General features: G+C 42.8%; 2 protein-coding genes across 2 annotated transcripts; one reads left to right on the top strand and one right to left on the bottom strand.

Annotated features, from left to right (window-relative positions):
* Positions 1–319: 319 nt before the first annotated feature.
* LOC134859678 (uncharacterized) lies at positions 320–4,939 on the top strand. The gene is made up of 9 exons (XM_063876319.1): positions 320–1,015; positions 1,316–1,393; positions 1,848–1,953; positions 2,252–2,988; positions 3,122–3,305; positions 3,576–3,833; positions 3,934–4,105; positions 4,437–4,585; positions 4,702–4,939. Exons 1-9 carry the CDS (start codon positions 635–637, stop codon positions 4,887–4,889), a joined length of 2,253 nt encoding a protein of 750 aa, XP_063732389.1. The 5' UTR covers positions 320–634; the 3' UTR covers positions 4,890–4,939.
* Positions 4,701–6,896, bottom strand: LOC134859679 (uncharacterized). The gene is made up of 3 exons (XM_063876320.1): positions 6,393–6,896; positions 5,665–5,880; positions 4,701–5,489 (listed from the first exon to the last, which is right to left on the bottom strand). Exons 1-3 carry the CDS (start codon positions 6,638–6,640, stop codon positions 5,330–5,332), a joined length of 624 nt encoding a protein of 207 aa, XP_063732390.1. The 5' UTR covers positions 6,641–6,896; the 3' UTR covers positions 4,701–5,329.
* Positions 6,897–13,112: the final 6,216 nt, after the last annotated feature.

Here is a 13,112-nt window from a genome sequence, read left to right as displayed (position 1 = left end):
AAAATATAAAAGGATTTAGTGGGAGAGAAGGAAACTTTTTGCAAATGAAGGACATTTATGGCAAGTGCAGTCTTATTTCTAAAGTGATGTCATTTTTTTTTAACTCCAGGCAAGTGCAATGTGGAGACATTTGGAGAAAATTTGACAGTTTAAAAGGGAGCTTACACTATGATAGATTACAACCCCTAGTTCCTCTCTTCTACCAGTGCAAAATCTGATATATAGTGAATATACTTCCAGCTGAACAACATAAGGGATGCAAGTTATAAAGTTTATGAAGTCCTCTCAGGTGTAGTTGTATATTCAAATCAAAATAAAGTTAAAGACCTCATGACACCTAGAGACTACCTTTTTTTATTTAGTCTAAAATAACTTTTATTTTCGATTTGAAATACATAATTGTGATAAATATGCCCGGTTCTCTGTTATTTTCGAAATTTGTACGCAAGCCACTGAAATCCACAGGCCAGTGTCTTGACAACGTTCCAACATAAAGATGACGTATGCTCCGGAACGCTTTTAGACCTGATTGCACCTGCTGCCACCCTTGACCTTGATCATTTCTAGTCACAGTAAGTCGTACTCGCAGTTTTAGCATCTTTAAAGTTTTGTTCTTAATATTTTTGTTGAGAACATGCCTGAGCGGTGTGTTGCAGCGTATTGTTCAAACACCAGGGAGAACGGTTTTACCCTTCATCGGTTTCCGAAAGACCCTGCTTTGTGTGAACTCTGGACGCAACAAGTTTGTAGGACAAGAGCTGGTCCGAAAGGAACAGTATGGAAGCCAAGCTCGTCGTCTGTACTTTGCTCAGCGCATTTTGAAGAGGAGTGCTACGACTCGATCCCCGCTCTGAAGGAGCAGCTTGGTATTGATGTTCGTCTGAAGAAGGTTTTGCTGCCCAATTCGGTTCCGCGTATATTTCATCGAGGGACAAGCTCGAGGTTAGCCCCGGGGGCGAACGGCGACGTCAAGAGCCGGAGGTCTCATGCTCTGGAGAAAAGGCAGAGATTGGAGGTACGTACCTTCTTATTTTGGACTATATTTTAATAATGGAAGGGAAATGAAATGCAAAGGAATGAGTGTTTGGCACTGTGTAAACAGCTTGCGGTGGTTCTTCATAGTTGAAGTTGGCGCTAGCTCTGAACACTTCAGCTCAGCTGGCTACTAGTGCTAAGTGCTTTAGCTATTCAGCTAAGTTCACCTCAGAGTGTTAGCAAAAAGTCAAGTCTCAAGTGTTTGTTTTAGGTTTGCGGTAGCGTTTTTTTCCCCCTCCAACTCACGCTAAATCTTGTGATTTATTTATTTATGTTTCAGGTACTACAGGAATGCCAGTCTGAGTATGTTGCTGAAGAGGAAAGCGATGACTTTCCTGACGGGGACCCATCTACTGATGTAAGTTTTCGGAAAGCGTTCAGGTCAACTAAGTTACTGACTAAAGATTTTATTTGACTAACTACACACAGCATTACAGTATATCAAGTGCCAGTGCCCCCTCTCTCAGACCTTCACCCTCACCATCTCCAGAGGTGTTAAAAGTAAAAGTACTTTTGTGGTGTAATTACAACAGTAGCACATATAACATAACCGTTACACCATTTACTCCATTGTACCTAACTAGATAGATGGACTGTCATTACTGAAAAACACTAAAAACCTAACAAGGACCCACCACAAACTCAATTCAACCAGTGCAGAATCAGCTGATTGTAAGACAAATACACTGGTCTACTTTTTACTAGGTTACCTGTGTTGGAAGGAAACTCTATTTTTTAGTTTTTTTTTTAACTTTTACACACACACACATATGTATACACACATTTATTTATTTACTTACTTATTTATTCAGGTGAATTCAACAGAAGATCAGCACAGTGACTTTTCCGTTCAAGTGTGTCTGAGGCCACCAACAAGGACGGTGGCTATGCAGTTCAAAGGAAGGGGACGGACTAAAGGTATTTTATCATTTATGTACGTATTTTAGCCAAACAGATGTCCGGGGAAACGGGTCTTTTCAGCATTGCATCTTGTGTAGATAGATACATCACTAATGACAATCCTTTTCTATGTCAAACATCTATTTTCACATCTACACAAGAATGTTGGAAAAACTATCTGTCTTAGGAAAAGACTATTTTACAATCTACAAATTTACTAGTGCGAGCAAGCTTCACAAAAAGTTGTGTGTATTGAATGAAGATTTCCTTCAAGCTGACACTGATTTCTATATACTAAACATTGTTTTTTCCCCAGGTGTGCAGGCTACTACATCAATGGTCACTGTTGGGACTCAGACTGAGGATGACTGCTTTTGCTTTCACAACACCGACAACTCAACCTCTTGTGGCTCTGACTCAGATGACAACATGTCGACAGATGATCCCGACTACAAGCTGCCGTCCTCTGATGATTCAGCTGAAGAGAGTCCTGAACACAATACTCCACCAGTGCCGCCACCTGAGGCGCCAGCAGGTAGCGTTTTTCTTGTGTTCTGGGAATGCCTGGTGACGCTGTTGTCAACATGGTGCAGCTGTGGACTTTGTGGGAGCAGGTCACTGTCCTGGCAGTGTAAAGAAGTAGGAACACAGTTGCAGGTCACCATCCAGTGCGGGGGATGTGGGAACCAAGGACTATGGAACAGTCAACCTTTCTTCGGCAGAACAGCAGCTGGGAATGTGTTGTTGTCCGCTGCCATTCTCTTCAGTGGGGCCACTGTCACCAAGGTGCTGCGTGTCCTATCCAGATTGGGCGTTGCTGTGATGTCGGAAAGATCGTTCTTCAGACATCAGGACCAGGTGCTTTTCAAAGCTGTGAAGCGAGTTTGGGGCGAGCAGCAGTTTGCCATGCTCTGTCTGCTACAGGCAGAAGGGGAACCCATCGTGTGTGGTGGTGACGGGCGTGCCGACACCCCAGGGCATTGCGCTAAGTACGGCACCTACTCAACAATGGAGCTCCGGAAAACAGCTGTTATTGACGTACAACTTGTACAGGTACATTTCAGATGTATTATGCCTCTATGTGAGTCCTGCCCAGTATAGAAAACACACTCTTCTGTCGTAGTAAGGACAATTTTATACTAGTCAATGTTATGCTCATCAAAATCTCCTGCTTTTTATGTTTTAGAGCAATGAGGTTGGAGGGTCCTACCACATGGAGAAAGTGGGACTGCAGCGATCCCTTGAGAAAGTCCAGGGCTTTGTGGATGTCGGAACTCTCGTGACAGACAGACACATAGGCATCAACATGATGATTAGAGAGGACCATCCAGACATCACGCACCAGTTTGACATATGGCATGTAGCCAAGAGTAAGTGCAACATGTTTAAACCTGTTTAATGTAATTTTTAAGAGAGACTTGAAGCACTACCTTGACATTCCTTTTTGAAAGATATGATTTTTTGGGTTTGGACAAATTTTATGTGTGAAATCCTTGTGTGTGTGGAGGACAGGGCCTATTTCAGGCTATTACAGGCTGTTCATGTATCTAAAAAGGGTTTTAGTTATGCCCTTGGAGTCAAGACCTTCAAGCAGTACATTAGATTTCTATTTATTTATTCATCTACACATGTTTACTCAGGTGTCAAGAAGAAGCTGCAGAGCCTTGGACAAACTAGAGGTTGCCAGGACCTCAAACCCTGGGTGGGAAGTATTATAAACCATCTGTACTGGTCCGTGGTCTCGACGCCTCCTGGCAGTGGACAACTTGTGGTGGACAAATGGACATCAGTCATCGATCACATCCACAACAGGCACACCGGGTTCGAGGGACTGTTCTCTTCTTGTGCGCACGGAGTCCTGGAAGGCAGGGAACAGCGTAAACCGTGGCTGAGTTGTCGTTAGTATACTCCTAATGTTTATTTTACAGAGATTGTGATCACAGTATCATGTTGCATCATGTTGCATAATTTACATGTATTTTGTACAATGTTCTTCAGATACGAAGGTGTCTATTGAAGTGGAGAAGATCATCCGGAACAAGAGGCTGTGTGCAGATATACAACGCCTGTCCCCGTCACACCAGACATCCTACCTCGAAGCATTCCATAGCGTGATTACCCACTTTGCGCCAAAGATGTGCCACTTTTCATACAAAGGGATGGAGAGCAGGTAATCAAAGAAATATTCCGTGAAACATTCTTTTAGGACATTATTACATTCTATTACATTACACTTGCCAGACGCTTTTATCCAGAGCGACTTACAATCGAGGACAAAATCACAGCTTGCAACATTTGCAGTGCACAGGAAATGTACATGTCCTGAAGTGGTTTTGTAGGCAAGGGTCAGGGCCTTGTGCCTGGTTTGGGCAGCCACTGTTAGGCAGTGCAACCTGATAAATAGAGGGGTAACATGGGCTCTTTTGGGTTGACTTGTTTATGTTTCGCTGTTAAGAATGGTCATCTTGTTCCTGATTATTCTGTTTGTGTTCTGTTCTTAGAGGGATCCTGGCTGCTTTGCATTTCAACGAGAATGCCAACAGGGAGCAGCGGAGCAGACACGATGGCGAGATGATGTTCAACCTGCGGTATCCAAAGTATAAGAAGGGCGGCTACATTGTGAGGAAAGTCTTACAGGAGCCATCTTTTGGTAAGCATAATAGAAAGTTGATTGCAGATATGATTTGTATTTTGAGATGTACATAGTCGTGTGTCATATCTATGGTTGGATTAATTTGAACCTTGTCCCATATTCCTCTGCAACAGGCTATGCTGAAGAGCTGATGCGGATGGTGGAGGCCATGTGTCGAGGTGAGGACTACAACGGTGATGACTTTGACATCCCAGACCCGTCCCCTGTTACAGAGCCACTCAATGCATCATTCGAAAAGCCGGATAAGAGGGCAGCAGTCAATGCACATATGACCCGCTTTAGCATTACAAATAACACCTAAATGTACACATGAGAACCGGACTGAATGGAATAAACACAAACTTAATTTCATCTTTGCCGTGAGTGCTTTGATTTACTGTGTTGGGAACCTCCTGCTCCATCCTCACCTTGGTGTTCTGAAAAGTGTCATTACAGGGTGTGTAGTATGTCTGTGTTGCTACAGTTTTCCCCCTTATCCATGTGGGCTTGTATTGCATTGTCCCTGAAGTACAGCACATCTTAGACACCGTATGATCAAAAATATCAGCTACCCTTCCATGGTGAAGGTGTAAATTGATTTGCTAGGCCTATTTGTTGTAAGCTGTTGTAAGTTGTAAAAATGAAGACACATTCATGTGAAGCCAGAGGTATCATGTATTGACATTCATTTTCATGTATTTACAAACTCATGTATTTAAACTAAAAAAACAAAATTAACAAGTTAACAGCATACATGTATCATCACGGGCTGTTGGTGTCCTGGAACCCCCTGTAATCAATGGAGGGAAAAGTTCTCCGGATACACCACACCACACAGGAAGGTATGGGGACCCTGACATGTCTTCCCAGGTACTCGTAGCACCATCGCACAAACTGTCTGTATCCAGTGTACCTCTTCCACCTAAAAGTTGAAAGAAAATCAGAAGAAAAACACAGGTGTTTTAGATGTAGGCCTAGGCCTACTGTAACCTACATGACAGTTCGTTTTACGCATACATTTACGTCATTGGTGATATCAAATCATACAATTCCTACTAGTCCATACAAATGATTTTACAATAGGATTGTATACTCACTCGTTTCCCTCTACATCCCCGTATTCTTGCCGATAGTGGAAATGTGCGGTGCGCAGAACATGCAGATTCAGACAAACTGGCTCAAAGCCAGAATGTTCTGTGATGCAGCGGGTGTCTGCTCCCTCCTCCTCTCTCCTCTCGCACACTCTTGACTGTTCGCGGCAGCACACCGACTCCACTACCAGTGGCATTGGCTCACATCTCCCACAAGAACACCTAAAATATAACAGATAAAGGCAAGGGGCTTGAAACAATCTTACAATTGTCACAGAACTTTACAAAGTGTCAATGTCATGGGTTGATTCGCGTGAAAAGCCGACGTAGAACTAGCCTAATCGCGGAAGGATGGCCACTGGTCAGGAGCTAGGTTATAGCATAGGCTACTACTGGGTTATAGCATAGGCTACTACTGGGTTATAGCATAGGCTACTGTATGAGTATGACGCAGGGCAAACTAATATAGTAGACCTAATTGGTATTTTCATCGCTCTCAAAAAAAATAACATAACTAAATAAAGATTAAGACTATGACAAGCACCGGGAAACAACAATGGCCCTTTGCGATCTGTAGGCTAGTAATGGTGACTATTTGGCTAATTCTGGGAGGTGAGGAGGCAGACTGCACACACACATGCTCGCTGGTGCAAACGCTGGTTGTGGTGGATATTACAAAGTACAATATCTTACGGAGTGTTCATTGTCAGAAAAGTGAACAAGAAGGAAGTTACCATTCCACGTGCTGTAGTCTGCCAAAATCCATAGGCATCCGACCGTCTGCCACAGCAGCACCACCAACAGCGCCTTCTGCCTCGCCATCCGAACTTTCCGTAGAACCCTGTGGCTCCAACTCATCCAAGTATGGCTCGTATCTATAGGGCATAACGCCCCTCACATTGTCCTCCAGCATTGGGTCGGACTCTGCCACTTCGAAAAATGTGTCAGGATCCGAGGATGAATCGGAGTTGTCAGAATCCATGTTGTTGACAGGTGTCAGGATAGTCGTGAGTGACAGGTGGGATAGTGTCTTGACCAAGGAGCCGTTCCGGAGTGTACGTCATAGGTCATGTGACTGACTAATAGGAAGGTCGGTAGCAGATCGCAAAAATCGCACTTTTAAAAGGCCGTACAAACTCAATTTCTCTATCATAATGATTAAAACCAACTTCAAGTGACTATTTTGTATGTGTACTTTCAATGTGTGTATGTATATTACTTTATTTTCCACGTGTCATGAGGTCTTAAAGAACAGGGAATCCTTGTAGCGATGCAAGGAGCTAACTATATATAGCCAACGTTTTTTATTTTTGTGGAGGGATTAGGGATCCTCATATCCTCATATTTAGCAAAGAAAAGTGACATTTTCTGATGGCATTAACCAATGTTTAAACATTTTGCCTCACCTGTGACTAGGTATTGTTGAAGAGGTCAGGTTAGACGTATTTCTTTTCAATTATGTTGGACAAAATCTTCTGTACATTATTTTGAAGGATGAGGTCATGGATCACTTCTCAATGAGTTGAAAGATGTATCAGGCTCAAGAAACTATTGTCAAACTTGTCTTTAGGAATTTGCGCTCATTCAGCGTTATGCCCCTATTCCCACCAAACCGAATCCAGGGTCGGTTCCGGGCTAGAGCCTGATTAAGCTCTGGTCTTTCCTGTTTCCACCGCAGGGGGGCGGCTCTTAGCACCAAAAACCGGTTCTTAGTTGACCCCACTTGGCTGCCCGGCAAGAACCAAGAATCAATATGTCATGCTTACGTCGGGGTCCGGGGTGGGATTAACCTAATCAACAACAACAAAATGCCGCAAGTTTTGTTCAGCAACACACAGCGACGAACCAGAATGGATGCTACCAAACTTCAGCAGCAGTGGACCGCTGAAGAGACAAATTACCTCCTCGGGATTTGGTCCACTGATGATGCAATGACGCAGCCCCACTCGAGCTCTAAGCGATTGAAACACAAGTGGTGCTACAGAATAAAACCAGATAGGCACCAGAAAAGCACAAAAACGGTTCTTGAACCGGAACCAGTTTGGTGGACAAGGGGCATATTAGTATGATGAGGCCTCATGACTGCATATTTTCTTACTTTATGTAGAGATCAGAGTTTGTATGCAAAAATGTGTTTGTTGTTGATGTAAAACAGCATGCTACATTTTGTTTTTGCCATCAAGTCTGCTTCCTGTATCAGCAAAGCATCACAACCCTTGGTGTGTGTGTTAAATATGAAATCATCCTTTAGTGTAAAATTGTGCTTACCTTATGTTAACAATGCAAAGAATAGTGCAGTAATGTATATATTAAGCTGAACCAGTTAAATAATGCATTAAAAAAGGTCCACAACTGAGTACAGAAAAGAACTGCGTAGCTTCATACAGGAGCCTTATTAGCCTCGGTCTCCAGTAGAATTTCCCATCATTCCTACAGGGCCTCATGAACTAGAGCAACATTAAATATGTAGAATTCCCATGGGCACCAGGGACGGAGGATCTCCTTCGAGCAGCGGTCCAACCTGTGACAGCCAAAATGCTGGAGCATGATGCCAGCCAGTAAGGGTCGCCCACACTGACATGACACAAGCGGCTTTGGCTGTCACCAAACCCACTTAGTATTACTGAATAGAATTGTCTCCTATTATGCTGTCCCATTGGGTTTTTGCAGTGCAGTTCCACAATTGGATTGTGACATCCATCACCCGTAGAGGCACTGCTAAGAAATCCTGCTGAGGCATTCCGGGCCCTCCCTGTGGGCCTGAAGAATGGCAGGATTGTTGTGGATACAGCACAATTTATGCAAATTTACCCAGACAGTGTGTCAAACCTGCTGTAATGGTTAGAGAAGTTCCGTGGACAGATGGTGACACTGTTAGTGTCAACTGGTTGTTCTGCTTGTTAATGTCAGCAGGGCTGAGGGCAGCGACACATTCAACAGTGGGAGGGAACAAGACAAAAAGTCCTTCCTACAAGCTGCCAGGCTGGCTTTAACCGGGATTGGGGTGAAATGGATTACATGTAACGGGATTAAGCTTTCACGATACCAAAAAAGTGTACAAGATAAAAGGATATGATCCGATTACTGTTATATATATTTTTTTAAATAACTTTTGCATTTGTAAACTGTACTACTACTTTTTATATAAGAATTATTAGTTTCTTACATATATTTTTCTAAATATATTATTAATTTTCTTTTGTCTTTTTTTTTTTACACTGCGTTTGATATTGGGATAATCCAGAAGTAACAGAAAGTAATCAGGTTGCATTACTTTTATATTTTGACACGGTTACTGGTTATTTTACAGGTAATTAGTATTGTGCGGGATCCATTTTTTAAGTAACCCTCCCAACTGTGCATAACAATGGCATTAAGACAGAAAACCTATTGATTTTACATCTATCCATAAGCAAAAAAAAACAAAGACAAAGCATCCAAGGCAAAAAAAGCCTCTTTTAATGTTACTTTAGCTCAGTGATTGACAGTCACACGTTGTCATTAGAAGTCATCGTCGGATGTCGCAACAGCTTATTTCGAGCTCAACATGAATTGAGAAGACGTATGGTGACCCAGGAATGTTATGCTTTTTAGTTCCCTGTTACATCCCAGCTCATGGGGAAAAGGTCAAGCAACATAAAACCAGTTGGATTTGGTAAATTAAAGTTGTCTAATGAAAAAGCAACAAATAATTGGTATACAAGCAGCCTGTGACAAAACAAAGGGCCTAACAGTGCGTGGATGTGAACAACCAAACAAAATAGAACCAAAAGAGGACTGAAAACCTCACTATTCAAGTGGGAATCAAGTGGAAAAAAGTGACTTACAAGTGACATTTAATGTAATGTAATGTGCATCATGTGAAGTTAGGACGCAAAACATGGACGTTTATCCATTTAGGAAACTTGGAATCCATCCACAGTCCCGGATTCCCAACCAGGATTACCTTAAAAAAAAGGAATGCCAATTAGTGAGATGGTGAACGTTTAACTGAGAATGCATTTTGTTGGTTCACATTGCATTTAACCTAACCTCCTTTTGCTCTAAAGTTTGTTGCACTGTGCAAGTGATGAATGAACAGGGTGCTCCTGAGGGGAATATCTGTCTCATTAGTATCACAATGCTGCTCTATGGCCATCAGGTATTCTATAACCGTGTCTGTCTGCTCTTTGGTGCTGAGCAGGTATTGAACAGAAAGTTGTTAGAATTCTAGGACTAAGAGTTGGTCTAAAATAGACCAGGAAGCTGTCATTAAAGTATAGCACTTAATTAATGTAATGATATGATAAGTCTACAAAGGAAACACAGCTGGGGTCCCTCTCCATACTCCTGATCACAGTCCACATTGAAGCAGATAGCTGTCTCTAGCATTTTGAAATGTGCATCATCCAACTGAATACAACTTTAAAGTAAAAACCAATTGTGTTCCTTAATACAATTACATAATAAAGGAAGGAGATACATTGTAATTCATTTTAATGTTACGCAATCAGAAGAAAGAAAGGCAGTTACAGGAGATCATTTTAAATGAAATATTGATAAACCTTACAATATTTTTATTGACGATTTCAAATATAACGAACACTACACATACATAAGACCGTTAGTAGGTGGCAGATACAGTGTACAATAGAGCCTTGTCGGCACATGGGCATATCCCCGTCTCTTATTTAGACTTCTTCCATTGGCTGACGCTGACGGAGGCGGGTCCAGGGTAAGTTCTGCTTATCCCTCTCATGAAGTCACCGTAGCGTTCTGATGATGTAGTCATGACTCTTCCCCTTGTGATATTTTATTATACAATTCTTCTGAGGTTTATCAGATATTAGACATGTAATAGTATTATTGCAGCGTCAATGAGTGAGAGGTAGAGGCGGTGTGTTTAGTATGTAACTCCACGCATCATTCTCCCTGCATTCATATATAAGACATAATATCAGCTACATGCTAACTGAGGCTAAAACAATAACATCCGGTGACTGGAAGTACAAAGTCCGGTCCGTCCGGAAAGAGTGAATTAAGTCCTTTAAAGTTCAGTTTCAAAACATTGATGATTCTATCAGCAATGTTTTCCACTTTGTGCATCCTACTTTAGATCCAGATCCTATTCTAACCTGTCTTACAGGAGCCTGTTAGCAGTCAAAATTAAGCTCAGCTTTATTTACCCTTATTTTAAACACATTGTCAAAAAATGCTGACCTGACACGATGTGAGAAGCTTCACATGCTGTCGTTCCTGTGTGAACTGGTTACTATAGGAGGGGAGGGTATATGAAGTGCTTTTCCATCTTTTGGATGTCAATGAGGCCTATACCATGGGCTGATTGATTGATCAATAACAGGAGTCTGTTGGAAGAGGTGTGTGTTTGTGTGTGTGGGGGGTGGGGGGTGGTTCTGTAGGAAAACAAGTGATTGATAATACGTAAGCCAGAGTGAAAAGGAGAGGCAGGGGGGAGATTGAGGAAGGCAAAGAGTGAGAAAGAGGACGGGAACACCTGATTGATTGACATTTGGTAGGAGACACGCTAAAAGCCAGGAGATGCATTACCAAAAAAAGCTGATTGAAAACAAAGAAAGAAAGATCGGGGGGGGGATATTACTGCCAGAGGATGAGAGACAGTAAGATGAGATGTTGGAGGTGAGAGGGCGGGGGGAGGTGTGTGTATATCTCATAGGACAGAGGATAGGCATGGTTTTACTCAGGTATGATTGATGGTGATGTGTGTTTTACGCATATATTGTAATAAGACACTCTTTTTATTCTGATTTGCTCCCTTTTTAATTTGCTGTTGAGGCTGTTTGCAGGTCTGATGTTCATTTCTAAAGAACTATCCTCCAGTGCAACAGCCATGTACAATGACTCACAATGAGGTCTGTAGTGGATACAACCAAAGGGAACAGATGGCGATAGATGCATTTGTTGGTGGGATATTCCTCCTTTCCCTCTTGTTTAAACTAAAACCTGAATAATCAGAACCAGAAATACTTTAGTGTGAAGGAGTGCATGTTAAGTCCAGTTCACAGAGAGGCTATGGAACAGTGAGTTCTCTCAGGCAGAGGGGAGTTATTGTACAGGGTTATTGCAGTGGGCAGGAATGTTCTCCTGTACCTGTCCTTGTGACAGCGGAGCTGGAGCAGTCTGTTGGAGAAGGAGCCCCGCTGTCTGTCCAGCTGCAGGTGGACAGGGTGGGTGGGGTCCCATGATGGACAACAGTTTGTTGAGAGCCCTCCTCTCCACCACAGCCTCAAAAGGGTCCAGTTTGATGCCGATGACAGAGCCAGCTTTCTTAATTAGTTTTTTAAGTCTGCTGGTGTCACTGGCTCTGATGCTTCCCCCCAGCAGACGGCAGCAAAGAAGAGTGCACTAGCAACAACAGACTGGTAGAAGATCTCCAACATCTTGCTGCACACGTTGAAGGATCTCAGGTTCCTCAGGAAATAGAGTCGGCTCATCCCCTTCTTGTAGACAGCGTCAGTGTTGGCCCTCCAGTTCAGTCCATTGTCTAGCAGCACGCCCAAGTGCTTGTAATCCTCCACAACAGCCTCTCCCAGGATGCACAGGGGCTGTGGAGACGTCCTCTTCATCCTGAAGTCAATGACCATTTCTCTGGTTTTGGCCACATTCAGAAGCAGATGGTTTCTTCCAGTCCACTCCACAAAATACTCCACCAGTGCTCTGTACTCATCCTCCTGTCCATCCCTAGTGTTGCACGGTGCACCGGTACTAGAAAGGTATCGCCATACCATGCCGTTAAAAACGCAACGATTCCCCCATTTCATTAGTACCTCACTAAGACTGTTTACTATTGGTTAAGAGGGCTGCAGAAACAGATTCGCAATGCAGAGCTGCAGGCTCACAATGCAGAGCTGCAGGCTCACAATGCAGAGCTGCAGGCTCGGATAAAAGAACAGAGAAACACAGGAGTGCGCGCAGGCCAAAGCAACAGAAGGTAACTTTCTCTGGGTCTGCTGCTTGAACCCTGAGAAGTTAAGAGACTCGTGGCAGAGTGTTGAAGATCTGCAGCCTCTGTCCTCTGTGGAATCGCCAGCTTTTAGAAACCTTGTCAGCCAAATCCCCGTTAACACACCAATGACCAGGTGAGCTAACGTAGAATGGAGACTCGTTCATATACAGCAGGTCACAGGGCCGTGCAGAGGCTCCACTAACATGTTATTAATAACACACAGAGACGTCATGTTACCGGTATCACATATTATTCAGCACACTGAAACGGAGCATGAATTTAATGTCAGCATACTGCCATAGATAGCTTTAATTAATGAGCTGCAATAAACTACATTTCAGCATTTAAAGCCAAACTTTAGAGGTTATTTTGGTGAAAGTAACTCAAAGTAATGCAAAAGTAGTGTAACGCATTACAGTTCAGAGACAGTGATAATGTAATGTAACTTATTACTTTAAAAAGACAGTAATAAGTTATATGTACTGTACTA

The sequence above is a fragment of the Eleginops maclovinus genome, chromosome 23, assembly GCF_036324505.1.
Source record: "Eleginops maclovinus isolate JMC-PN-2008 ecotype Puerto Natales chromosome 23, JC_Emac_rtc_rv5, whole genome shotgun sequence".
Classification (NCBI taxonomy): Eukaryota; Metazoa; Chordata; class Actinopteri; order Perciformes; family Eleginopidae; genus Eleginops; species Eleginops maclovinus.
Note: the sequence above shows the minus strand (reverse complement) of the source record. Positions and strands in the feature narration are given on the sequence as shown.

Coding starts and splice junctions, on each gene's coding strand:
- LOC134859678 (XM_063876319.1), top strand. CDS start 635: ATGCCTGAGCGGTGTGTTGCAGCGTATTGTTCAAACACCAGGGAGAAC. Junction 3,306..3,575: donor CATATGGCATGTAGCCAAGA/GTAAGTGCAACA, acceptor ATGTTTACTCAG/GTGTCAAGAAGAAGCTGCAG. Junction 3,834..3,933: donor TAAACCGTGGCTGAGTTGTC/GTTAGTATACTC, acceptor AATGTTCTTCAG/ATACGAAGGTGTCTATTGAA.
- LOC134859679 (XM_063876320.1), bottom strand. CDS start 6,640: ATGGATTCTGACAACTCCGATTCATCCTCGGATCCTGACACATTTTTC. Junction 5,881..6,392: donor AGACTACAGCACGTGGAATG/GTAACTTCCTTC, acceptor GTTATATTTTAG/GTGTTCTTGTGGGAGATGTG. Junction 5,490..5,664: donor GGGGATGTAGAGGGAAACGA/GTGAGTATACAA, acceptor TTCAACTTTTAG/GTGGAAGAGGTACACTGGAT.